Genomic DNA, 26,098 nt, shown 5'->3' on the forward strand with positions numbered 1-26,098 from the left:
CGGCTCCCCGCACGGTACTGCTACCTACCTGTTTGAGTGGTATGCAATGTTACCGCTCAAGAAAAGGCTATACAATTAACAAACATAACCTCACTTTCTAACTCAACCCGTGTTTTCAAACAACAGCCTTATTTCAAACGAGTAAGAGTGAGTTTCGCGTTACATTTATTTGTAATAAGCAGAATTAAATTTGTCTATAGGAATAATCGTGATAAAATTACAAAGGAGTATTTATCGCTTTGTACAAGAAAAAGAAGTAATTGTATGAGATTTGAATGGAAAAAAGTTAAGATTTCACACGTTTCAATGTCTAAGCTGTGTTGATAACTTAAAACCTGGCGATTGCCTAGCCACTAATAAAAGATCAACTCTTTTGTGTGAATCTTAAGATCCTTATTTTTAATGTAAATCTTCTTTAAACAAAATAAATGACAAGAAAACAGAAAAGATTGGCGACTCACATTATCTTCACTGTTGTTTTTTTTAATACTACATCGGTGGCAAATAAGCATACGGCCCGCCAGATGGTAAGCTGTGACCGTAGCCTAGCTTGCAACTCCAGAGGTGTTACATGCGCCTTGCCGACCCTTAAACGTGATATGTAGATGTTGTTTTTTTTTAATACCACGTCGGTGGCAAACAAGCATACGACCCGTCTGATGGTAATCAGTCGCGTTGTATTGTACTCTAAATAGTCTTACTTTTTAGGGCAGTTTTATTTTAACTTAGGTATTTATATTAAACACGTCGGGATGACACAAAACAATCGTTTTCTACTCGTCGACTGGAATGGTTGAATTAAAATCTCATATACCAAACTGTAATTGCGTAGTTTTCATGAATGGGCTCCCAACTATAATATTCATAAGCAAACGCTGTAGTCAACTATAATGAATTTAACCAATCACGTGGCGCCGCGGTTCAGTGGAACAGACACAAGTGCTCTTCTAGTTCATGAGTAATATTCTTATTTATGCACGCCTTGTATCAATGTATTTTGTACTACGGAGATAGTTTGCCTAATTGTCTTTAATTATTAAGTTTTTATAGTAAAAAAAAGTATTATTTTAGATGACTCGTACAAAAAGTATTGTATACAATAGTCATATAATCAAGCTTTTCAATCTCGTACCTTCATTAGGCCACTCAGCACATAAACACGGTACTCAAATCTCTACTATATCACATTTGTAAAAAAAGGCGCGTAGAATCGAAGTAGACACATTTTTCAGACGCGCGTTGAAGTTGTTTGCACTGAGTAATAGGAGTCTAATATAATAAATAAATATTATAGGACATTATTACACAAATTGACTAAGTCGCACAGTAAGCTCAATAAGGCTTGTATTGAGGGTACTTAGACAACGATATATATAATTTACAAATACTTAAATACATAGAAAACACCCATGACTCGGGAACAAATATCCATGCTCATCACACGAATAAATGCCCTTACCAGGATTTGAACCCGGGACCATCAGCGTCGTAGGCAGGGTCACTACCCACTAGGCCAGATCGGTCGTCATACCATAATAGTACCTATTATTAATATATCACTATATCGATACCTATATGTACATGGATATATGTATATTTCAATTCAGTTAAGTGTCTTTGAGTGAGTGAACACATCCGTGGCAGCCTCGGAATCCGTGACGTAGCGGATAAGCTGCAGGAAAATCGCCCACGATGATATGGGCATATAAGCCGCAGACCAGTAGACTACATCGGAAATAGATGCCTCAACCTCACTGTCCAAGGCCCTAGATCACGCGGCCGCGGTAGGGCTAAGAAGCGCTGGCTGGACGTCCTGATAGCGGGCATGGAAGAGAACCATCTCACACCTGAGGATGCCGAAGACCGGGCAAAGTGGAGAAGATTAAGTAGGAAAGCGGACCCTGGCGCTAGGCCGGGAAAACGCTAGGTTGAAGAAGAAGAAGAGTTAAAGTGTCTTTAATTATCAAACGTTAAAAAGCACGCCATAATAGTTTCTACTAATTTCGTTCTGCGAAACCCTAACTCTACATTTATTAGTTCCCGCAAAAAGAGTTGATCTACAGTTCTACGCTTATTATGAGATTGATGAGCAATCCTACTTGCAGATAAGTAGACCTTATTTTTTACTAGTCTCTGGTAGGATTATCAAATAAACAAGCTAAATAATAGCAATTTTAGAAACATTGACGCGTTTGGGTAAACTTGTTTTTAAATCCAATTTGAGATCAGGCCCAGGATCAACAATCCCATCTAATTCTAAATGCGACGCAAATTAAGTGCCTACCTATATTTTTATTCTTTATGTCTTGGAATGTACATGGTAATAAGCGTCAACATGATGGTAAACTTGTTTTAAACACCCATGAAGGTAGGTAAAAACCTCCGTAGCGAACGAAACGCAAATGTCACTGTCACACTACCATGGAAAAGTACTACAGAGGGCCTACCGCGAACCACGTTCGACGTGTTGCCTCTCTGTCGCACTTGTAAATTCGTACTTAAGTGTGACAGGGAGGTAACACGACGAACGTGGTTCGCGGTAGGCCCTCAGATATGGAAGGTAAGAGGCAAGGAACAGAAACTCCTTAGGCAGAATTGTTGCAAATGTCCAGCCGTCAGCTATAAATAATAGTTCCAAATCTCTCCAGAGTAGCGCTAGAGTAGCTAAGAACCTAGGCGTTATTGACGGAGTGAACTGCGCTGTCTATGATAAAAAAAAATCTCTAGTATTTTAGGTATTGTACCGCCACCTATTTAAGGTTTTTTGTCGGACACTTTTTGGTATATGGAGATTCTGTTCCTTGCCTCTACCTTCCATAACTAGACACTTAGAGAGACACAAACTTTGGACACAAAGCGTTTCGTTCTCGTAGCGCAAGCAATAGGGTGGGCCGGTCGAAGTATTAAACAGATGGCGCCATCATAGCTTGCCCTGTCAATCCCTAGAATTGTGTCAAATTCTTGTTTTTTTTTTGGAATTTTGTGACCTGGATTCCAGTACTTTAAGCCAAATCTCATAGAACAAAACTAGAGACAGGGGCAAGCTATGATGGCGCCATCTATGCAAACCTTTGACAGTTGCCAACCCCATTGTCACCGTGGGTAGGCAACTGTCAAAGCAGCCGCAGTGTAGAACGGTCGCATTTTTATCGCTTGTCACTATGCCTGTCATTTTCACACTTACATAATTGTCGCACTGTTTCGCACTTACAAGTGATGAAAATGCGACCGTGCTACAGCCGCTGGTTTTAGCCAAATATCTAACTGTAAACATATATATTGAGATACCAAAAAAGGACGAAAATTATGCGGTTTTTCGAGTGATGCAAGCTTGGATTTTCGATACTGGTAGTATAAAAAATCAGAACTAGCCGTTAGTTGCGATTTTTTGTGTTAAATATAAATATGACTGGCCTATACATAATATCAGCTATCAGCTGATCTTTTCGGCTTGGAGTGGTGGAGTGTAAAAAGTTCATTTAATATTAGAGTCGGACCAACCTAACTCTGCCTGCTATTTGTAATTACAAAGTGTGGCAATGTCTAATTTCTATGAAAATATGACGGCAGATCCGACTTGCTGACAAATCTGTCAGTGTATGGCACGAAATGGACAGATGCATTTGCTGGAGCAAATTTGCAATAAGTGGGTTTTCTCGTTTTTTTTTATTTTTAATATTTGTGAGTAATCGGTACGGTCTACAGATTTTGTTCTTTAGTAGGTATTTTCCCTGATTTTAGGGTAAAAATTTGACCAAATCTTAAAATTTCACTATACTTACTGGACAAAATTGCCCATTTTGCGGAACTGTATCTCAGTAAGTACCTATAGAGTTGATTCTGGTAATTAATTGTAGCATTTGAGTTCACTTAAAAGTGAACTTTAGTTTGTTCATAGATTTTTTTTTTTACAAAAATGCAGTCTAGGACTTACTTTGAAAATACCAAAAGGGTACGAAAATTTCGCGGTAAGTGGTGTAAAAGTTAGCACAGGTATTTCGAAGCTGCAAACTTGGATTTTAGACGATGGTAGTGATCCCAATAACATATTAAAAAATAAGAACCAGCCGATAGCTTGCGATTTCGATGTTCGATATGACGGGCCTAGTAGCTCTCTACTGTATATCATTAGATAATCAAAGTGTATATAAAAACAGAGCTTTCAGTGCTAAATAATAAAGAACTGCAACTGCGGGTTTAACACATTTTTATCACTTGTCACTATGCCTGTCATGTTTTAACAAGTATGTAAGTGCGAAAGTGACAGGCATAGTGACAAGTAATAAAAATGCAACCGTGCTACAGCCGCAGGACTCGCTAAAACGCATTCACGGGCCGTGAAGGTTGCAGATACTATCTTTCGGTGACACGGCGGAACTGCCGCCATATTGCAATCGTTGTACACAGACAGACAACACTGGATGAATGAAAATATATGATAGTGGGCATAAACAAGAATATGAATATGGACATGTCAGTACTAACGTAGAATTATGACGATAGCAGCACTCCACACTTTATCACTGTACAACTGGTGCGAAGTTAGCTGTGTTTGGGGTTATAGGGACCGTGCGCGTTGGAGGGTCTGCCATCTTGTGGCCTGAATCGGAACCATAAACATGCACATGTACACGTCACGTGTTTTCTTGTGCATAGTAGGTTCTGCCATCTTGTGGGCTACATCGGAACAAAAAACATCACATTTACGCCTCGCGCCAAAAATCTGACGGCTCCTGTGCTGCCTCCTACAGTTCATGCACGCTCCCTATACCGCTTACCATGAAAAACACAACCAAATAGTCGGGCAGTATTTTTCTAAATAGACTTTTAAGAATACTTATTTAGAGTCAGGTAAAATTGATCCTGAGCAATTGCTGACTAACCTCATACTTTTTCTCAAATTGTCACTGTCATTATAATATGCTCTTTGCTATCATCTTCTTTGTCATATTTCATATAAATACTTTTGAGAGATTTTGTGTCGAATAACGATATATTTATATTTTAGGGCTTTTGTTTAGATTTAATTATGACTTATTGGTAAGTAACTAACATTAACATTAGACAGCAAACGTCCTGACGGGCTGACCCTGGTTCCCAGGCAAAGAGGGCAGTGCCTTATATGGGATGCAACCTGTATGAGTATATTTGCTGCATCCCATGTAGGACACCCTGCTAAGTCGGCAGGCTCAGCGGCGGAGACTGCCGCCAAAAGTAAGCGCCTGAAATACTCTGCGTTGGAAGCCACCTACGACTTCTTGCCCGTCGCCGTCGAGACAGCCGGGTACTGGCGCGGGAGGCGCGTGAGCTCTTCCGAGAGCTTGGCAAGCGACTCAGGGAGAAAGGAAATGACCCCCGTTCTGAGTCATGGCTTGTCCAACATGTCTCCATCGCCATACAGCGGGGTAACGCTGCTAGTATGATGGGGACCTTTGGACCCGGCATGGCTCAGAACGGGTTTTAGCTTTTTAAGGTATATACTTAGTCTAATTGGTAATTCAAATCAAATCAAAAATTACATTAAGTAGAAGCTATGAGGTAAGTGCAACTTTTCGGAACTGGAACCGGAGATCATGAGTTCAATCCCTAGCCTATAAGTTTTCCGGCACTGATGAGTGAAATATCATTTGATCTATAATTATTATATCAGTAGCTATTCGGAATAGTTTCTGAGGAACCCTGCATAGATCTGTCAAGAAATACAAAAGTGCGTGAAGCTGAACTCCCCAATCCGCATTAGGCTGGAATTTAGCCGCTAGATAGTCTGGGGATCATAACCCAAAACCTCTTATAAATGAGACGGGGACTGTCTGTCTGTCGGGGACGTAAATAGGCTGGTGATGACGTTCTTGTAGTTGACGAAGTTACGCACTTACAACGTACCGGTTTGGTATAAATAAACGGTGAAATAGTTATTTGTTTTACATTATAATATTGCTACTCGAGCAAACGAAACAATCCACGCCAAGAGCGTAGTGAGTGGTCCGAAAAGTGGAATCTTGAGCGTTGCGAGGGTTTCAAGGCACGAAGGTTAAACAAACTTTTCCTCCGAGTGAAACACGAAAATTTTCACCACACCAACGCGAAAATACTAACTATGCAATACCAAATCAAATACAAATGAACGTAATAAAAAAATTACCATTCAAAGTCATCATTTAAGTCAATTACCATATACATAAGCAAACAACTCAAAATTTGCATCTGATTACTTTGCCCCACATGTGGGTAAAATGTAAACTTTCTCATTCGTTTTTATACAATCAAGAGGGCCTTTGCCAGTTGGCGTGGTGAAAAAATAAAATTCATGTTTCCTGTAGAGTTGATGAAAAAAGAAGATGTATTTTTACGCTAATTATACCAAACCAAAAATTTGAGTCTACTTTGGCGATGTCCAAAAGAAAGTTGCGAATAGAAAGGCTCATTTAAATGGGCCATACTTTACAATTATGTCGGAGGGGTGCTGACTTGCAACGAGTGTGGTCGTACATTTGCTGCAAAAATTGGCTATATCAGTCACGTGAGAGCGCACCAGCGACGCTCTCAGCGGTAGAACGCAGTCGCTGTAGTCGAAAACGGCTAGGAGAGATGATGATGATTTCCTACTGCGGTGTAACCAATTAAATAGATCGATCAAATACCGCAATGTTACGAAACTCGCATGCAAGTTCTCGCACGGTCTATCTGAGCCTTAAGTAGTGAAATGAAATATTTTATAGTGTTGAGTTCAGTTTACATAGTAGTAAATTAGTTACTTTGCAAATTGGTATACTCGTACATACCTTTAATTAGGCGCATATACTTCAAATTTAAAATGATTGCCATACACTGTAAAAAGACTTCTAATTAAATTATTATCACATGTAAACATAATTAAAATTATTTATTTCAAAATTAGGCTATTATAATTTTAATAATAAAATGAATGTCTCTTACTTATCCGATTCCGAACAGCTGTTCCCAATGCGACTTCACCACGAACTTCGAGAGTGCTCTCATCATGCATCAGCAGCTGCATCATGAGGATCCAACCCGAGAAGTATTCAATCCTTGCGAAATGAAGGTAAGAAAAACTTACTTCGTTGGCTCCGTAACCCAAAATGAGAGTAAGGGCTCATTTAGACGGTGCGAGAACTCGCATTCGAGTTTAATTACATTGCGGTATTTGATCGGTCTGCTGAATTGGATGTAACCTCAATAGTCCGCAATGAAACTAAAATCGCATGCTAGTTTGCGTGCCGTCTAAATGAGCCCTTAGGCTCCGACAAGAGACAACGCCACTTTTCTCTATTCTGCACTACTTCACGTCAACAGTTGACTCGGAGTTTGCGCAGATCCGCCTCCACCATGTCGTTCCAGCGATACCTGGGGCGTCTAACAGGACGTCCTCCTTGCAAGTCGGTCCTATGCTCTTTTATTCATTCTAAAGTGAGAAAAAGGAAGTTTTACGCACGCTAAAACACCTGTAATTTATGAACGAGCACGACGATACCAAATCATGACGACATTCAACCAGAATTTCTATAATACTCCAACATAACATTACACATAAACGTATACTTACTGAGTTATAAAGTGCCCAACCGTAGTAGACAGCGAGAGACGCGCCCGCACCGGCTGTTCGTTACCGGCCGCTGCCGCACCCACGCTGGTGAGCGCGCTCCTCTTCGCAAGCTCGTTCATACTTACAACACACATTTTAACCATGTGGATATTTTTGGCTGCAGTACTGGTGTATATAAAAAACTTGTAATAGATGTACTTAGAGATAATAACTAAATGTTACATCTACTGATATGAAGCGAAAAAAAATTGTAACTATTCAATATTAAAGTAACACTGCATGCACTGTTAACTGTTAAGCTTTAAGGATTATTTAATCTTCTTCATGAATTTAGTACCTTACACAGTAGATTAAGGAAGAATGTTGAGTGCTACCGTTCGCCAACAAACTGTCAAGCAGTTTGGCGAAAAAATATGTAAAAAGAATTATTCTGTGTATTTCTTATTGTGTATTTAAATAAAAATAAAAAAATAAAAATCAATGTCAATGCCTCCCGGAGCCTTAAGCTCCAGTGTTGTAAAACTTGTAAATAAAATCTCCGAATAATCTAACTAATTGTACCTAATTAATAAGTGGTGAACGGTGTTGGTCACACATACTGTAAACACTGTTTAAAATACTTTATATTTAAGCCTTTCTTGTAGTGACTGTTTGTTTACCTAAATAAATAAAAAAAAAAAAAAATACTTATCAATTAGGTATTATTAAAAAAATACATGCCCGGTCCAAAAGTACCCATTACGCTCGCAGCGCTGTATGGCGATGGAGACTTGTTGGACAATAAGCCAAGACCCAGATCGGTTATCGTCATAATTAAATTGATTTAAACAAAAAAAATCTGTCGAAACGCAAACCAAAAGGCATAGTATGCATTTTTCTTAATTTCGTCTATTACTTACTAATTTATTTCAAAAAATATTTAGGTTCTAGGTTTACAATATTATTGCCAAACTGAGGTCAGTTTGATAGCGAAAGCTTCAAAGTGCGCTCTCTTGTTGTCTTGCATTCAGTTTTTCTTAGCGAAGTATAGAGATGCAGCCTTTTTTTAAACTTTATTTGTGTTTTCAGAAAAGTCATACTCTCCCTGGAACTTCTACCTCCACATTCATCCATGCAAAGCCCAGTAAAGAATTTAAACGTAAGTTAACATAACCTTTAACATTAAAAAGCCCTGACAAAATTAAAACAACGCTATCAGAGATGAAACTATGCAAGAAACATCTCGACAGACAATACTTTCGATTACCTCTACCTTCCATACTTTCGGTTTTGACAAAGACACACACACAGATACACTCATTAGACTTATAAGTATCACCCTTTTTCCGTCGGAGGTATAAACACTCCCAGAGGGTAAATCTACAGCGAGAAATCACATAGGTAAGCACAAGATCATTTTACCTGTCTATGTAAGTATACATTTAATAGACGCACTCGCCGTTTTTAGGGTTCCGTAGCCAAATGGCATAAAACGGAACCCTTATTTATAGTTTCGCCATGTCCGTCTGTCTGTCTGTCTGTCTGTCCGAGGCTTTGCTCCGTGGTCGTTAGTGCTAGAAAGCTGAAATTTGGCATGGATATATAAATCAATAAAGCCGACAAAGTCGTACAATAAAATCAAAAAATTTAATTTTTTTTAGGGGACTACATGTAAAGTGGGGGTGAATACTTTTTTTCGTTTCAACCCTAGAATGTGGGGTATCGTTGGAAAGGTCTTTCAAAACTAATAGGGGTTTTCAAGAAACATTTTTTGATAAAGTGAATATATTCGGAGATAATCGCTCCGAAAGAAAAAAAAAATGTGTCCCCCCCCCCCTCTAACTTTTGAACCATAAGTCCAAAAAATATGAAAAAAATCGTGGAAGTAGAGTTTAAGAAAGACATTAAATGAAAACTATAGCAGATATGATCAATTTAGCTGTTTTTGAGTTATCGCAAAAAGTTTTCCCTTCATAGTAAAAAGACTTAATTTAATTAGGTACTGATTATGCAAATTTGCCTATTTGTTTAACTCGCGTGAAAGGTACCGTTTCATCCCTTGGTTAACAATTTACTATACCTACTTTAAGCTCCAGTTTAGCTTATTGTGACGGAAGAGTAACTACGGAACCCTACACTGAGCGTGGCCCGACATGCTCTTGGCCGGTTATTATATTCTGTGACAGAACAAGTTTTATTTTTTGCATTTAGGGTTTACCTGGGACGCCCGGTAGGGCGGAGGCCTATCGGACGTCCCAGATATCGCTGGGGCGATGCTGTTGAAGCGGACTTGCGCGATCTCCAGGCCGATAACTGGCGGGAGATGGCGCAGGATCGAGACAACTGGCGTGAACTCGTGTCGGAGGCCAAGACTCATTTTGGGTCGCTGCGCCATTAAGTAGTAGTAGTAGTAGGGTTTTCCAGGTACCTTTTCTTGAGCCGTAGCATATTTTTAAGATGTTTTGTGTCCCATTCTCGCATATTTCCTTGTAAACAGTCACCATTATAAAACAAGAGATATTAATAAAGATAATTTTACATTATGGACTGGACTGATATAATTGTGTAGGCACCAAAGTGAGTTGGTGCTAATGTAACTTCTACTGCCTCTACTGGGAATCATTTTTCTCAGTTCTTACCACGGAAGACAATTGAGAAAAAGAAAGTTCTTACCAGTGGTAACAACTTGGTGGTAACTAGTGGGAATATGGCCACGCTCCGCAAGCGTTGCGCCGCGATGCTTAGCAGGGTGCGTGACAGCCGCCACAGCCTCCTGGCCACAGTGGCAAATAGATGGGACAGTGGCCTTTTGAGGCACTGGTCCTCCCTGCATGTCAGTTTTAACAGGAAATTTAATTTAATGTAATGTTTGTTATTATTTATTAATATTTAATTTTATTTTTTATTTATTCAAGTCTAATAGTATTTAATTTATATAATTGTATGTTAATGTTATTTAATTTTAGTTCTAATTAATTAACTTTATAAATTATGGATTGTCAATTGTCTGAAATAAATGTTTTTTTTTTTTTTTTTTTTTTATTTAATAACCCAGTAAATCATATTATGTAAGCGTAGCCCCACAAAACTAAACAATGAGTTTGTCATCGGGATCATCAGTCTCTAGTTAACTATGAGTATAATGGTTTGCACAAAAGATCTCTAAGAGTCGAATTGTATCCGCAAGGGCCCCCCAAAATCATAAGATAAGAAAACTAAAATGGTACACCGCAAAAATGTCTCATTAGCAAGTCACAACCATTGACACGTATATATTAAGGACGGCCTTACGGGCAATAAGAATGGGGCCAGTACAGCGGTGTCACACACGATATTAAGCCAATCGTGCAGTCTAAAACCACAACGGGATTGGTTAATGAGTTCGCATCACGCACGCGATTGGTCGCAATCGCAACTAGTTGCGTTAGACTGCACGATTGACTCTATTTCGTGAATGACACCACTGAATTAGCACCATTCTTAGTGTCCGTAAGGCCCGTCCTTAGATATACGTCAATGGTCACAACAGTGTAAATACGTATCACATTTTTTTAATATTGTTGCCGTTTCGTTTCTGTAAATCTAGTAAAGACAGCCTGTATTGCATGGCAACTTCACTAAAGATTTACTATGGTATAGTTCCTGCTCGGACGTCGTCAGCGACGCGGCTGTTCGACAAGCTGCGCGCACGCATAGGGCGCGGTCGCACGCTGTTCTCGCACCCTGAGGACGCCGCCGAGGATAATACGGTGAGAATAGCCTTACCAACCCCTCTGGTGTGGCAGGTGTCCATGGGCGGCGGTAATCGCTTACCATCAGGTGATCCATCTGCTCGTTTGCCTCCTGTATCATAAAAAAAAACCAGAAGAGACCGTAGGTCCCCTTAAACCAACCTACCGTTCCACTATCGAAGATCTCGTAGCGACACTCGATTGTCAAATTAATTACCCGCAAGTAAGAGAGCCAAGCGGCAGCAGCGCCACACCAGCCGGCCTAGCCAATCACAATCGCTATCGCAAAAACGATCGTTATCGCTACGACAACGCCGAAACGCTTTGTGTCTCTTTACAATACCCTGCCTACGAAGCTGATGGTCCCGGGTTCAAATCCTGGTAAGGGCAGATATTTGTTCCCGAGTCATGGGTGTTTTCTATGTATTTAAGTATTTATAAATATTTAGGTATATATTATATATATCGTTGTCTAAGCACCCTCAACACAAGCCTAATTGAGCTTACTGTGGGACTTAGTCAATTTGTGTCATAATGTCCAATAATATTTATTTATTATTAATTACAATACTTTTTTGACAGCTTTTAAGCGTCTGGTAAACGTTACCGCCGGCGGAAATGATTTGGCAATGTTGATTATCAATTTTTATCAATATTTTCTAAATCATACATTAAAATCAGCGATGAGAATTCAAGAAAAATGAGTGTTTTTTTTTACCTATCTTTAGCACCTTGTACCGAACAAATGGCCGTCGGGCCAATATAGCGAGTATGCAGACATTAAAAGTACTTACTAACACTACATTATCCCATACATTTATGATAACTTGCAATTAAAACACTCGAATACGAATCACAGTTTTATTTCCCCAACTTCACTTTACAAAATCCAACAGCGTAATGAATCATGACAAATGTCAAACTACCTCTTATATTAAAATATCAATACCGCCAAATTAGTAAGTCGGGAATCAATCAAGCTACTAATAAAATTAAATATAAATGGCTAACATTTGATTCATGAGAAAATAAGTAAGGTCTGGCGGCTCTGGCATCTTGTTCTAAAGAGTATAGACACATACAAAAGATAACACTTGGTGTTCAGGACATGTGCATACTGAGCGAGTGCACGTCCAAGGCGTTCAAAGAAGATCTACCACTGACGGTCACTCGAAGTGACTTCGCGGGACACGAGCGACTGCAGAGGGAGACCTTCAGGTGCCATCTCTGCAACTTCGAGGCTGACAGGTTCTGACATGTCGTCTCCTGAACTAATCTTATTGTAACCCGTGGCTCTAGACTGTCTAAAACAACTGTAGATAGAAACCTTCAGAATGAAATAGACCTAAGGATTAGACAAGACACGACAAGAATCTCCAATCCAATACTGGTTTAAACTTTCTTGATTTTTACTCATTATTATTCACTAAAACGGGACTTAATCGCGTAAATTTCTTAATTTACGTCCGGCGTTTCGAGGGCGGTGTATCGGCAATATCGCAGGTTGAAAAACCGAACATCGTGAGTTTTGTGTGTCAACCTGACCCTAGTGCGCAAAACGTTCAAGTTGATAAACAAGACCAAGTGCGGGTAGTTTCAAAAACTTGCGCGCCTAGAAGATGTTGATTGTTAACTTTAGCTAGTCTTCTCCGAGACCATAGGGACGACGCCGGCCTCGAAACGTTGCAACAAACTTGGTCCCATTGTTTTAACAAGCTCTCGACGAATAGTTTACATTTATTTCACTTGATTTCAGGATAACAGTCCTGGACCGGCACCTCCTGAACGACCACAAGCTCGGCATCGACAATCTGCTCAAGCTGGTCATAGCGAAGACGAAAGACGCTCTCTCTGAGGAAACCAACACCGACCCGTTCAGGTAAAGCTTGAGTTATCCTTACTCTTTTATTTAAGTACCTACTTCATTTTCTATGGCAAAGACAAAGGAAACTGACACGCATAAAGTAGGTACAGTTAAGTTTAAAAATATGGGTCCACGCAACTTATTCAAAAATATGTCCCTCAGCTCTTAATTCGCCGGCATAAGAGCTATGGGACATATTTTAAAGCAACCTACATGTTTTCGCCGCGGAAATACATATTCTCTTAATTTATGGATATTTTCGCCTTTATAACTCTTGGTTTCAGGAGACAACCATACTACAAACCTCAGGAGATGGAATATCAGCTGCAAGAAGGCGAATTCATGGAGACTGTAGCGCCGAGGATCAGGGTAATGAAGCATATGGCGACCAACACTGAGGATACAGGTATTAGGGCTACTGTTTATTTTCCAACGCACAGTCGCCATCAGATATATCGGAGCGGCCAAGGTGCTCACAAATATCTGAACACGAATATAGAAATATTCAAGGCGCTAGAGTGTCGTTCAGATATTTTGAGCACCTCGGCCGGTTGGATATATCTGATGGCGACTGTACAGTCTAGTTCAGTCCACACACAAAGTGGAGTCCAGACACTGACGGAATGGATTGAGAAATGAGGGGGCAGGGCAGTAGAAGGTTAATTTCGCTTCTTTGGGACTCGTGTGCAAGTAGACCTACTGTCAAGTAAATGAAAACCGGCCAAGAGCATGTCGGGCCACGCTCAGTGTAGGGTTCCGTAGTTACTCTTCCGTCATAATAAGCTAAACTGGAGCTTAAAGTATAGTAAATTGTTAACCAAGGGATGAAACGGTACCTTTCACCCGAGTTAAACAAATAAAATAAAAAATTTGCATAATCAATACCTAATTAAAGTAAGTCTTTTTACTATGAAGGGAAAACTTTTTGCGATAACTCAAAAACAGCTAAACTGATCATGTCTGCTATAGTTTTCATTTAATGTCTTTCTTAAGCTCTACTTCCACGATTTTTTTCATATTTTTTGGACCTATGGTTCAAAAGTTAGAGGGGGGGACACATTTTGTTTTCTTTCGGAGTGATTATCTCCGAATATAATCACTTTATCAAAAAATGTTTTTTGAAAACCCCTATTAGTTTTGAAAGACCTTTCCAACGATACCCCACACTCTAGGGTTGAAGCGAAAAAAATATTTCTCCCCCACTTTACGTGTAGGGGAGGTACCCTAAAAAAAATTAAATTTTTAGATTTTATTGTACGACTTTGTCGGCTTTATTGATTTATATATCCATGCCAAATTTCAGCTTTCTAGCACTAACGACCACGGAGCAAAGCCTCGGACAGACAGACAGACAGACAGACAGACGGACATGGCGAAACTATAAGGGTTCCGTTTTATTCCATTTGGCTACGGAACCCTAAAAAAACGAGCGAGTAAGTTCGCGAACATATGGCTCGACGACTTTTTTCGCTTGTAAAGTACGCGAACTTATATACTTGCACATCTATCCGGGACTTCATGGGCGTCACCAACAGCATGGGGAGGGAGGTGGGCAGCTGCACCCCAAAGATAACAAAATTTCTAACTGTATGTATGCCCCTCCCCTCCCCTTGGCCAACGGCCATATGAACTGCCCCTCCCCGCCTCTCCTAGCCCATCAGCTGGTGACGCCCTTCGCTACCTACTGTGACTCATAGAGTTACACCACGATAAGTCTGATGCGATTTTGATAGCCCAGACCGTACAAGTGTTATTTTAAACGTCAAACTTCTATGAAATTATACATATAAATAACAGTTGCCTGTGCAACTGCAGACTGTGCTGTTAAAATCGTTACAGAGTTATCTTGATCTAACTCTACCAAGTTTCTCAGTACTGTACGAAATTACAAAATGTTTAGGATTTTAAATAGGTACTGCATCAATATTGAAAGATTTTTTACCACTATTTACAGACTTTGAGCCATACATTTTTACAATAATCCTTTCCTTTCAAGGCTTAACCGACAACTTCAAACTAATCACCAGCGAGCTCGAGAAGATAGTGACCTGCCGCACAGAATCCCACGACCAGAGCGACCTGTTCCAGAAGATGCAGACCCTGAACGAATACATGTGCAAGTTTGTGGATTCGTCCAACATGCTGAAGAAAGTACTGACGAAGGAGCTGGATACGAAGAGTAGGAGTGATAGGACTGAGCATCGTGCTGAACCGGTCTTTGATTTGAGGTTAGGAGAGTAAGTACAATACGATCTCCATACAAAAAAATTGTGACGTTTCCAAAATTTTCCCTATGTAGAAATTTCGCAATTAAATACTTATAGACATACACACACGCGGCACATCAGTACGATTATAGGTAGTGTACAGTCAGCGTCAAATACTTTGTAGCAACCAAAGTAGCCAAATAGTTCGGTACACCATATATTTAGTATGGTGTACCGAACTATTTGGCCACTTTGACTGCTACAAAGTATTTGACGCTGACTGTACATTACGATGTAAATTTAGTGCGAAAAGTAGGAAATTCACGAATGGCGATAAGTTAACTGTTAAACCATTACCGAAAGGTAATTAGCACTTTACGTGCCTATGTCGAAAATTTAAAGGGCCATATGTATTGTAAAACTTTGTACGACACACGTGCGAATAGGTAATTCGCAACTCGTGTCGATTAAATCGACATCGATAAGAGTTGCGATGAATTAATTTAATAATTTATGTGACAAATTTATCGCCACTCGTTACGAATTTTCTACTTGCACTTGTATCGTGCCCATAAATGTCTGAACACGCACTCTAACGCATTGACAATCGAGGCGTGTTCAGATATTTGTGAGCACCTCGGCCGCTCCGATATTTCTGATGGCGACTGTACTATAAACTAGCAAAGTTCTGTTGCCAAAAGCTACATACACAGTGAAATAAAGCCACCTTCCTTCTTTCTTCTCATCATTTCATTTTCTCGCCAATTAAATTATATGGAATATTTTGCAAATATATTACTTCCCGATGACACGTAATCGTTACCATCATACGCTCGCCGAGGCTTTTACCTATTCCGTAAAATTTCTGAATCTGAATAAAACTTTCTGAAATCCATTAGTTGAAATTTTTTTTGTTACAGTACTCCCAGAGATTGGTAGAAAATGAAAAACCGAACCGAAGATCTAGAAGATCTGGAAATAGTGTGGTAACAGTGGAGACCTATTCATAAACTTAAAATGCCAAGGTTGTAAGATTTATATTATTGAAATAATATTACTTAAATAAACGATTTAATTTACGGTTTAATTTAATTTATATAGACATGGTAGATTTCTGCATCTCACTTCTACGTAATGCTACGTCTCTGTTGTCGGTTACTAAATTCAGGAAGGTGCATCAAGCGCTTCCGTCTGCAGTGACAAACTGGATGCTGCGCCCAACGTCGTAGTTTTATTATGACGTATAAAAACGTCCATACGTAAAGTATGATCACTAATCAGCCATAATTGGTACTAAGCAACCGATATACTACTTTTAGAAATACGTTTCTCTAATATACCTAGTATAAGTGCGATTAAAACAAACATTGAAAAAGGGAAACTAAGAAAAACACAGTCCGCGCTAGACCCCCCGTGTATTCAGCTAGATGTTCAAGATACGTAATATGAATTTCGGAATATCAAAGAAAAGCCACAAAAGTTACCTAGTTACTCGACGATTTATTTCATCTACATAAACTGATCTAATAATCAGAACCATAACTAGGTTTCCGACAACGTTCACAGACTTGAATTTCTTTAGATAAACGGTTGTGATTTTTGTTGCAACATTCCACGTTGATACTTTTCTCACATCGTTCCCTTTTCGCCAAAGAATCCCCGCTAGACAAGTAATAGTTCTGATTATTCTGGCAACATTTGCATATTTCATTGTGACTGCGGTCAGAATCCTCATCTGATCGTCTTTGCGATGGCTTCTCCGATGAGGTTTTTACCACTGGCAATACTCTAGGTCCATTCCTGACCAGAGGTCTGTTTATGTTATCGAAATTATCATCTCTTTTCACAGTAGCAAACATTCTGTTAACTTCTTCTATAGCATCTTTATTAGTTTTAGTTTTTTCTTTCAAGGAATTCTTCAGTTCTTCCATCTTCATTTGGGGTATCGAAGAAGATTTATGTTTTATCAGGTCTATAGAACACTGGGAGTTAGTAGCTACTTTCGGTTGGCATGCGTTGACTAAGCAAAATTTACCGCTTTCCTGGACACAGCCTCCTTCGATAGATAATTGGAAAATTTTGCTAAGAGATAATTTAGGTTTGGTCTTCCCTAACTCCGCTGCCACACAAGCGTCTTTTAATACGATAGTTCTACTTTTTTCTTTGTCATTATGTTCCTTTTGACTTTGAAAAACAGTCAACACTTCAGTTAGAAGATTTAGTCCATGATCAACATTTATTTTGGGCGGATGTACGGTTTTTATCCTGCTATCTTCGACTTTATTTTCAATCTTGTCAGTTTTATTGGTTCTTTCATGCGATAAATTTGTGGCAGTTCCTTGACACATTGGACATGATTTAGATTTCCTTTTATCGCATTCGAGATTGCTTTGCTCCAGGTTTCTTGCATTGCTATTTAGACATATCGAGCATATGAATCTTGAATTTTCGTTTCTAGAGCCGCAAGTTTTGTTCATTTCGACGATATATTTTCTTTTGGGTTTAGAATAAGTAGTAATATTAATTCGGACTTTTTTAGGTCGCTCCTTAGCTAGCATATGGAACCATCGAGTTTCTGAAAGCAACAAATAAAGACATCAACTAAAAGCATTGCATTGTTTCATTATAATACTAGAGGTTTCAGGCTCCCACCATTCCCCAAAATTTTTGATAAAGGTTTTATCGTCAACTTAGTTTTCTTTAGAGTATGATCTACTAGATACTAATCACGATGATTTTAAGGAACCCAAACTCCATGGGGTTGTTTTATTAATTGTTGGAAAATCCCAATTGCCGTCTTCGGGCCCATCATCCTGGAACCATAACATTGGCATCGAATTTATACTAAATTTCAGTTCTGTTGGCAAATAGTAGGAAACCAGATGCAACTGAAAAGGCATGTAAAATGTAAAAATAGGCATGTAAATGTAAATATTACTTACATGAGGTTCTTATTGTTTTTTTTTAAACACTTTCGTTCATTTCCACTAGAAATATGTAAGAAATAAAAACGTTTCAATAAAACTTCCTACAAAAACTAGTACAAATTGTAAATAAAATTCAAAATGACATAGTTTGATATAGGTAATTTATGCCATAAGGCAAAGAAAATATAACACTACGTTAAGACCATAAAGTATGGATCCTTCTTAGAAGTAAATAAAGTAGAGGTCATATATTTACTTTACTCTTTGGTAGAGGCATTCTTCTGTCAATAACATTGACAGTTGTAAATAATTTGAGAATTTGTATAAATTTCAGTAAAACGAAAAAAAAACCAGATAACATTGATATGGTTTAAATTTTATGAAGCACATTTAAACACGGTAAATGTAATCAAATATAACTTTAAACATTTATTCAAGACAGGGATAAACTTAGGTGCAAGGACGCGCCTAAGTCTTGGTACTGTGGATTTGTGATCATCAAGAGATTTCTTGATGATCTCTAAACACCGAACATCTTAGCGATTTCAGCATTTTTAAACGTTCCCGGTCACATGTAGATTCTGTGCGGAAAGAGAAGAGTTTTGGAATGTATGGGGCCCGATCATACATCAATGTGTCCAATATCAAGCTTTTTATAATCTATAAAGGTTGATTTAGACGGAGACTATTTTGAGACGCCTAAATTACGGCGCCAGTGTCTACCGACAGCACATCTTCAGACCGTTTCGACAATGACTATTTTCAGCCGCCTAAATCTCGCCGCCAGTGACCAGCATACCGACACTAATCGTTTACACGCCTTTTGAGTACCAGTCATTAACACGAGTCCGAAAAATAGCATGCGAACGAGAGACACGGGGGGAGGACACTGGCGCCAAAAAATAGGCGCGTATCCTATTTTGTGCCAGCGCTGGCATGCCGCGAAAAAATGGCACCGAAAGTGTTTATACGGTGCCTTTTTTAGGCGCCGTAATTTAGGACCTAAAATATGTCAACTCATTTCCAGGTTTTTCATTTCCCGTGTCATTAAAAAATGAATAGTATAATGCTGAAAATATGTTAAGAAACAGAGGCGTGAATGTGACCGAGAGGAAGATAAGACAAGACGTGCTGAGGGCTTACGAGTACGATATCTTCGACGTGCCGCGGTGGAGGTACATGCAGGAGTCAGGGTGCCAGGCTAACGGCTATAGACAGGTCAGTTTTACCAGCTTTTAAGACGAAAGGACCCGTGCGAAATCGCCTTTTCATACTAACTTAGTCCTGATTTTCCTCTTTTTGTATATCAACTACAGCTATGCCCCTACGTTTGACTTTTTCCAATTTTTAATTATTATAAGAGTTAGAAGCATTTAAAAATTTGTATGTAATCTGTTTTTCTACTTGGCTAGCGATCCAGTGGCTTTGAGGTCAAATCTCACGCAAGATAGTAATTTTTCAAATTTAATTTGTTTAAGGAAAGTTAATAGTCTTAAACTAATACCACGTTGCTGGCATCTAAGCGGACAATCACGAACCGCGATGTTTGAGCCATTTAGGGTCCTAGCTAAATTGGTGGTTCAATACTTACGCTATGGACTAACCAATTTAGCTAGCACCCTAAATGGCTCAACCATCGCCTTCGTTAATGTCACACACACACACACTCACATCTGATGGTTAGTAGTTACAGTAGCCTTAGGACCCTGGCAACGCTAGTTTTGTTGACGAATGTCGCAATTTTTTATCATATAGGAGGCAAACGAAGAGACGCCCATGGAGTGTCCGTGGGGCCCATGCTCGTAGCTCGCCCATGCAGAGAGGCTGTAAGTTCGTTGCCGGCTTTTTAACATAAGAGTATGCTCATTTGTTGAAGATTTAAAGATCGTATCGGTCCGGAAATAACGGAGGCTATAGTTATTTCCACAGTTAAGCTGTGCGAGGCAGGAAGTGAAATGGTGGAACAGGGACTTGGTGACAAGGCTAATATCAGTATCACTCTTTCCACAGCCAAGGTACTGCACGATACCAAAACCAGTGTATTACCAGACCGTCAGGAGTTCTACCAACTACGGACGAGTTCGAGGGCACGGAGCGCGGAGGGTGTACCTCCCGGAAAACGAGTGGGGGGCGAGCAGTGCCGACGAGTCCATGATGTTTATTCGTATGTACCTTCAACTTTGCTTGAATTCTTGGTGTACTTACTTAAATTAAATTTATTTGGGCAATGAAAAAGATGTAGGTAGCATAAGCTTCGTTATATTAGGAAACTAACCTACTCCTATAGAAAACTCATCGACCTCAGGTTTACTACAAAATACGTAGGTAGGTGGGTACTTTAGTTAATCGGTTTACCTTGATTGAAATGGCAGGACCCAAATCAGCACCAGAATTGGTGAATCGACTTGTAAGAGACGACTTAGCAAGAGAGTAATCATGTTAGTTTTTATTTAATGCTAAAATAGGTACTCAAATGTATACCAAATGGAAACTTAAAATAGGATTTAATTATTATTTTAGGAAACCCAAGATATAACATAAGCAGCTACTATCCTAACGAGGTCTTCGAAAGACCGTATAGAAGAGAAAGATACCCTGATGGTTATTACTCAAGAAGGCCATCCTCCATATACATGGAAGACGAGGAAATGGAGAGGTTTCAGGCAACAAGGTATAGAACAGCAGGCTACTGTCCTAAAAGACATACACAATTATCGAGGAAAGTAACTAGAAAACTATCACCAATATTCACATGTGGTTGTGCTACCACAGCTAATGTAAAACAACCGACTACTGACGTAGATAATGATAGCCCGAAAACTCATCATTTATCTAAAGAAGCAAAGAACTTGTCACTTGATATTTGTAAGATTTTATCTTTACTTCAAAAAGATAGAGAATTAGAAGATTTTTCTTCGCGTTCATTGTTACAAAATATTCATGATCTGGAATGCCACAACACAAATAGTGCTGCACCAAGAGATATCTGCACTCAGAGAGTGCAAATATCCTCGAAATTGCCAAATCAGAAACAAAATCCTTCAGAGAAGTTTAAAGCCGCTACAGGGGTGAGAAGCAAACTTGAAGCGCTATTAAGTGCACTTAAACAATATGAAGAAGAGAAGATGTTAAACGAATTGGTTGATCCCGACATTGCTAATACTCCTAATTATAATAATGTTATACCATCAGATCCACCTTCGCTGGAAGTCCGATCCTTCATCCACGAAAAGGATGAAAAGTCATCAACAAATATTAAGGGCCAGCAAAAAGATATGGTTTTGCAAACTGAAAAACCAAAAACAAGTAATAAAAATGTTTGCAGCAAGATAAAAACGAAGAAGGACAATATGGTTATAGAAAGAAAATCATTGAGATCACGTTTATCATGGAAAAAGAGAGAAGCTACAGGAATAAACATGCATAATTATAGTAGTAACGACAGGTTGAGTGATAAAATGTCTATAGAGAAAGGATATATGAAGACAAAAAGTAAAGACAGAATTAGACCAGAACGGCTACCAGAAATAAATTCAGCGAAACAAGGGCAGGCAACTAACAAAGCTGGATTGATGATCAAAATTGGGGGGAACACGCAACGTAAAAAACCAAAACCCCCAAAGGAAAAACATAAAGACAAGATGCCCAAAACCTGGATTAAGAAATTCTTAGAAAGCACGAAAGATTGTAAAAACAACGGCATATATATCCGGTGGAACAATAAAGCTTTTTCCACTAAAAGCAGTAGTACAGTATTCGAACTTATCAACAATGTTTACAAACAATTGGGAATTAAAGATTACGCAAAAAGCGATGAGGTATCAGTGTCAGACATCAAAAAAATGCCGAAAAAAAACGTACACAAGTCCAAGACCAGAATTCCAAGGTCAACCAATAAGCCAAAATATAGGCAAAAACTTAAAGCTTACATGATGCCTCAAACGATCGTACCTGGACCAGTTTATATGCCTGGAAATGTAATAATAACCGACGAGAAACATGAAACCGAAAAAGTGAAATCGAAAACATTATTGCTCCATAAACCAAAACCTTCTTTACTCGAGTTACCTTTTATAAATCGTTTAAGTACTGTCAGTTATCCAAGTTCTAACTATTTTAAAATACATTTACCCAAAGATTTCTTTGACCCTGTTTCAACTACAAAAAATGAGCAAAGAATCTCATCAAGTCAAGATGATTTGATTTGGGAACAAAAATATGATTTGAATGGAACCACTAAATATCTGGCGAATAAACATGTTTATATGGTCCAAGGGACTCAAAGTTTGCGTTTTCCCGAGAGCTCTGAGGACTGGGAACAAAATGTAACACGAAGGGAGTCGGAATCTAAGCCAACCAAGTAAGTCTAAAACACTGTTTGCCGAATAAAAAATAAATTAAATTAGTATTCTGCCCAACTTCGCCAGCTGCTACTGGCACCAAAATAGTACCCTATACACAGTTTCAGCTGCAGGGGAGACTTTAAAATTTCAGTTTTAAAGATTTAATTTTGCACAATTTTGGTAGTAGATACATATATTTTAATTCACAGAAATGTAATTATTCATGCGAAGACAAGGAGTAAGTAAATAATTACGCTGACTGTTTTAAAACTATTTTACGGTAATTAAGGGACATAAACAGATAAAGCAGAATCTTAAAATCAGTATTAATAATTAATAAATAATCTTTTATTAAGCATGTTCACATTTTTCAGATCACAACTTCAATTTCATACGGACAACGATACTGCATCTACATCGTTCTTCAGGAGGAGTTGCTCTTTGGTGAATAAAATCATGGAGCACGAATATCTCAACTGGATGCCGTTAAGCGACGACTCCTTGCTATACTCTGAAAACTGCATATATTCAGGTGACAAAGACTTTACCATTAATGATGAAGATGCCAATATAAATAATCTGACGGTCACCCTTGAAAATATAGATAATGAAATAGAAACAAATGATCATGATTATACGGAAAACGAAGTTAAAATTAAAATAAGATCTAAAGATTTATTTAGAAGAAGGAATAATCACAGTGTCGTAAATAATCTTGGTCAATGGAGAGACAAGACAAAAGAGACGTTTTCGGAAAGCCTAATCGGTATTTATTCTAGAAGACCTGTTATACTGTCAGTTTATTGGAAGTTATTTTGGGAGTTATTAAAAACTCCGAAGCGTAAATCGAGAACACCACCTCAAGACCTATCTCTTGTACAACCACCCAAAATCACATCAGAACCTAAGTGTTCTTATAAACCTCTAAACATTTCTCGACCTCAGCAACCACTTCCTCAAAAGTTAAAGATACCATTTGAGCCTTTAAGACTTGTTCAATCTGCTCACATATTTCCTCAAACAGAAATGAAAGTAGAGTCGGAGAAACACTCTAGCGCGCATCATGAACCATTACATCCCGTACAATTTGCACTGTCGTCTCCCACCTTGCCTACTGCTGAAAAAGTGGGATTACCTAAGAAACCATTGATTGTTGAAAAAATACTAAGCCCAACACAATCTGCTAGGTCAGTCCAAGCGCTTCAAGCCGAAAAAGGCGAAACAGCAGTAAAACTTATATCTTGTGAACCTCCAGGGCTCGTAAAATTTCCAAATAAAACAACTGAAGAATCAGAAATGTCAGTATCCATAAAAATTTGTGGGTCGCAATGCAAAAATGTAGAACCAGATTTTACCTCCAAATGTAGAAATCCAATAGAGCGAATACGATTTGTTCGCTCTGGTCTAAATATTGCAGCCGGGAACAAGATGAAATTTGTATTCAACCCTTCAGTTCCTTTGCTTCAACAACATGTACGTCAGTTTCATCTTTTATTATCTATTCAATCACTCAACTCCGCAAATAGTGAACAAGAATTGGAAAAAAAATGTATATGCAACCAGCTGCTTGTACCACAACATCGGAACAATAACCTAGAAGACGTCGAACAAAAAACAGATAACGAAAATAAAAGACAGGAAGAAGATGGTGAAAGCAGTCAGATACATAATGGAACCGAAAACAGTGTTGATCTCATAAAAGCATGCGGTAAACGAGAAGGGACGGCAACACAAATAAAAGAAAGCTATGATGACAAGGAGTATCAGAAAACAAAAACTCGTAACGTTAAAAAAAAGAAAATGCGAAGTGCGAAGTTTGTTACTCATATACCCACATTAAAAAACAATGTGTACTCCTCGGACAAACCTTGCATACATTTAAATAAAACTGAATCTGTTAAATTGAGTCTGAAAATAAAGAACGGTGATAAGATCACTAAAATTTCCATTCTAAATTTTGTCTCGAACAAAGTCAAAAACATAAAATCGATCAATCAAACAAATTGTCAAGAACACGTAGTTGATAACAGAACTTGCTCAATAGAGCAGTCTGCTAATAATATTGCAAACAAGAATGTCAAAGTTTTTATTAACATTACCAATATTAACTCCGAAGCAATAAACAGCAAAAATTCAGTCCCCGATGATATTTCTAAAGATTATGTGTCTAAAGAAGCAGCCGTAGAAGATCAGAAAGCCACTAAGATATATTCTAACTCACAACATAACTCAAATGATGATATACAAAGTGACCAACATAACTCAGTTCATAAATCCATGAGGTCACACTCGCTCTCAAAATCCCATTCACAAATCAATAATATGTGTCTTGATAAGAAATTACCCATTTACATTATGGAAGCGACAAGACCGAATACTGTATATGGTTTAGAAGATTCAATAGCAAATGTAGAAACACCACGTACAGAAAATTACTCGAATAATATCGCAGCAGAAACTAATTTAAAGAAACTAAGTAGTAACACAATAGATAAAATTTACCCTAAGAAACCTGTAGTGGAAATTAAAAGATTGCTCAATGCCATGGTGATGGTAAATGCTAGTGACTTTGCCGGAATGAGTGTTATGAATGAGATTTCCAAAGAACAAAACGAAACATACACGACGCTAAGCGAGCAAATGTTAAGACGTAATGAATTCGTAAATGTTTTAAGTGATATAAATATGACAAAGAAAAAAACTGATAATAAATATCAAGCCAAATTCTTTAACGGTGAAGAATCTTTTGATGAATTAGAATCAGGCGATTCTCGTAGCAGATGCAACGTTTTAACCAGGAAATTGACTAGCCATCGTCGTGTTGAAGTAGAAGGAAACAGACCAACCAATTTTAACATTAAAGAAAAAACGCACATTGCTGCTAACTATAATATCATGAATATTCCACATTTAGTGCACCCAGTAATGCAACCTTACAGAAAACTCGAAGATTTTGTATTTATAGGCCAAGATGATGTAATTTCTTCCCAAACTATGAAATCTAAGAAGATTACTTCATTAAGAAAGGAAAATAAATTCCAGAAAGGTGAACCAATTTGTTGGTACTGTGGGAAAAGGGCGCCAAGGAAAATTAACATCAAGGAACGTGTATCAGAGACATGTAAAGATAATACAATAATTCTAACCAACGTGGACCCCTGTAAGTCTCAAAAGTCATCTTTTACAGAATATAAAGTAATTTCGAAAAACCATGACTCGGGTAACATTAACGATGGCGACAGTAAAATAAATAAAGCTGATATTTTACAATCTCAAATAATTAAGAAAGCAGTATTACAAATATATTCAGAAACAGTCGCAAATGAGGGTTATATTGTTGCTAAAATACCAAAATATTTGCGATTGCCAACCAGCTAATTTTTTTTTAATTCTGTCAGTGTTGGCGTTTGGCTTTGTGGTGTTATTTCCAATGTTACAGTTTGATATTCACTTGAAAATACATTTGTACTGTTATAAATTATA

At 38.4% G+C, this 26,098-nt stretch overlaps 3 protein-coding genes across 4 annotated transcripts; 2 read left to right on the plus strand and 1 right to left on the minus strand.

Moving 5' to 3' along the window:
* Positions 1-4,937: 4,937 nt before the first annotated feature.
* On the plus strand, positions 4,938-16,524 carry LOC133531998 (uncharacterized). Of its 2 annotated transcripts, XM_061870471.1 has the most exons (9): positions 4,938-5,040; positions 6,955-7,063; positions 8,633-8,702; positions 11,183-11,292; positions 12,380-12,522; positions 13,031-13,153; positions 13,423-13,544; positions 15,135-15,375; positions 16,266-16,524. In XM_061870471.1, exons 1-9 carry the CDS (start codon positions 5,030-5,032, stop codon positions 16,282-16,284), a joined length of 948 nt encoding a protein of 315 aa, XP_061726455.1. In that variant the 5' UTR covers positions 4,938-5,029; the 3' UTR covers positions 16,285-16,524. The 2 variants fall into 2 exon arrangements, with proteins under 2 accessions (XP_061726455.1, XP_061726454.1); XM_061870470.1 differs by lacking the exon at positions 4,938-5,040 and having other exon boundaries at positions 6,604-7,063.
* A 142-nt stretch (positions 16,525-16,666) lies between these two features.
* On the minus strand, positions 16,667-18,524 carry LOC133531997 (uncharacterized). Its single transcript, XM_061870469.1, has one exon. It carries the CDS (start codon positions 17,901-17,903, stop codon positions 16,869-16,871), a length of 1,035 nt encoding a protein of 344 aa, XP_061726453.1. The 5' UTR covers positions 17,904-18,524; the 3' UTR covers positions 16,667-16,868.
* A 60-nt stretch (positions 18,525-18,584) lies between these two features.
* Positions 18,585-26,098, plus strand: LOC133531991 (uncharacterized). The gene is made up of 4 exons (XM_061870449.1): positions 18,585-19,490; positions 20,283-20,436; positions 20,793-22,632; positions 22,990-26,098. Exons 1-4 carry the CDS (start codon positions 19,350-19,352, stop codon positions 25,991-25,993), a joined length of 5,139 nt encoding a protein of 1,712 aa, XP_061726433.1. The 5' UTR covers positions 18,585-19,349; the 3' UTR covers positions 25,994-26,098.

Source organism: Cydia pomonella, chromosome 26 (genome assembly GCF_033807575.1).
Source record: "Cydia pomonella isolate Wapato2018A chromosome 26, ilCydPomo1, whole genome shotgun sequence".
Lineage (NCBI taxonomy): Eukaryota > Metazoa > Arthropoda > Insecta > Lepidoptera > Tortricidae > Cydia > Cydia pomonella.

What these genes read in the sequence shown, in the direction of transcription:
- LOC133531998 (XM_061870470.1), top strand. Translation starts at nt 6,926, where the DNA reads ATGTCTCTTACTTATCCGATTCCGAACAGCTGTTCCCAATGCGACTTC. An exon ending in TCAATCCTTGCGAAATGAAG is followed by an intron (nt 7,064 to 8,632) that starts GTAAGAAAAACT and finishes TTGTGTTTTCAG; the next exon opens with AAAAGTCATACTCTCCCTGG. An exon ending in GCCCAGTAAAGAATTTAAAC is followed by an intron (nt 8,703 to 11,182) that starts GTAAGTTAACAT and finishes ACTATGGTATAG; the next exon opens with TTCCTGCTCGGACGTCGTCA.
- LOC133531997 (XM_061870469.1), bottom strand. Translation starts at nt 17,903, where the DNA reads ATGCTAGCTAAGGAGCGACCTAAAAAAGTCCGAATTAATATTACTACT.
- LOC133531991 (XM_061870449.1), top strand. Translation starts at nt 19,350, where the DNA reads ATGTTAAGAAACAGAGGCGTGAATGTGACCGAGAGGAAGATAAGACAA. An exon ending in CGAGTCCATGATGTTTATTC is followed by an intron (nt 20,437 to 20,792) that starts GTATGTACCTTC and finishes TTATTATTTTAG; the next exon opens with GAAACCCAAGATATAACATA. An exon ending in TCGGAATCTAAGCCAACCAA is followed by an intron (nt 22,633 to 22,989) that starts GTAAGTCTAAAA and finishes CACATTTTTCAG; the next exon opens with ATCACAACTTCAATTTCATA.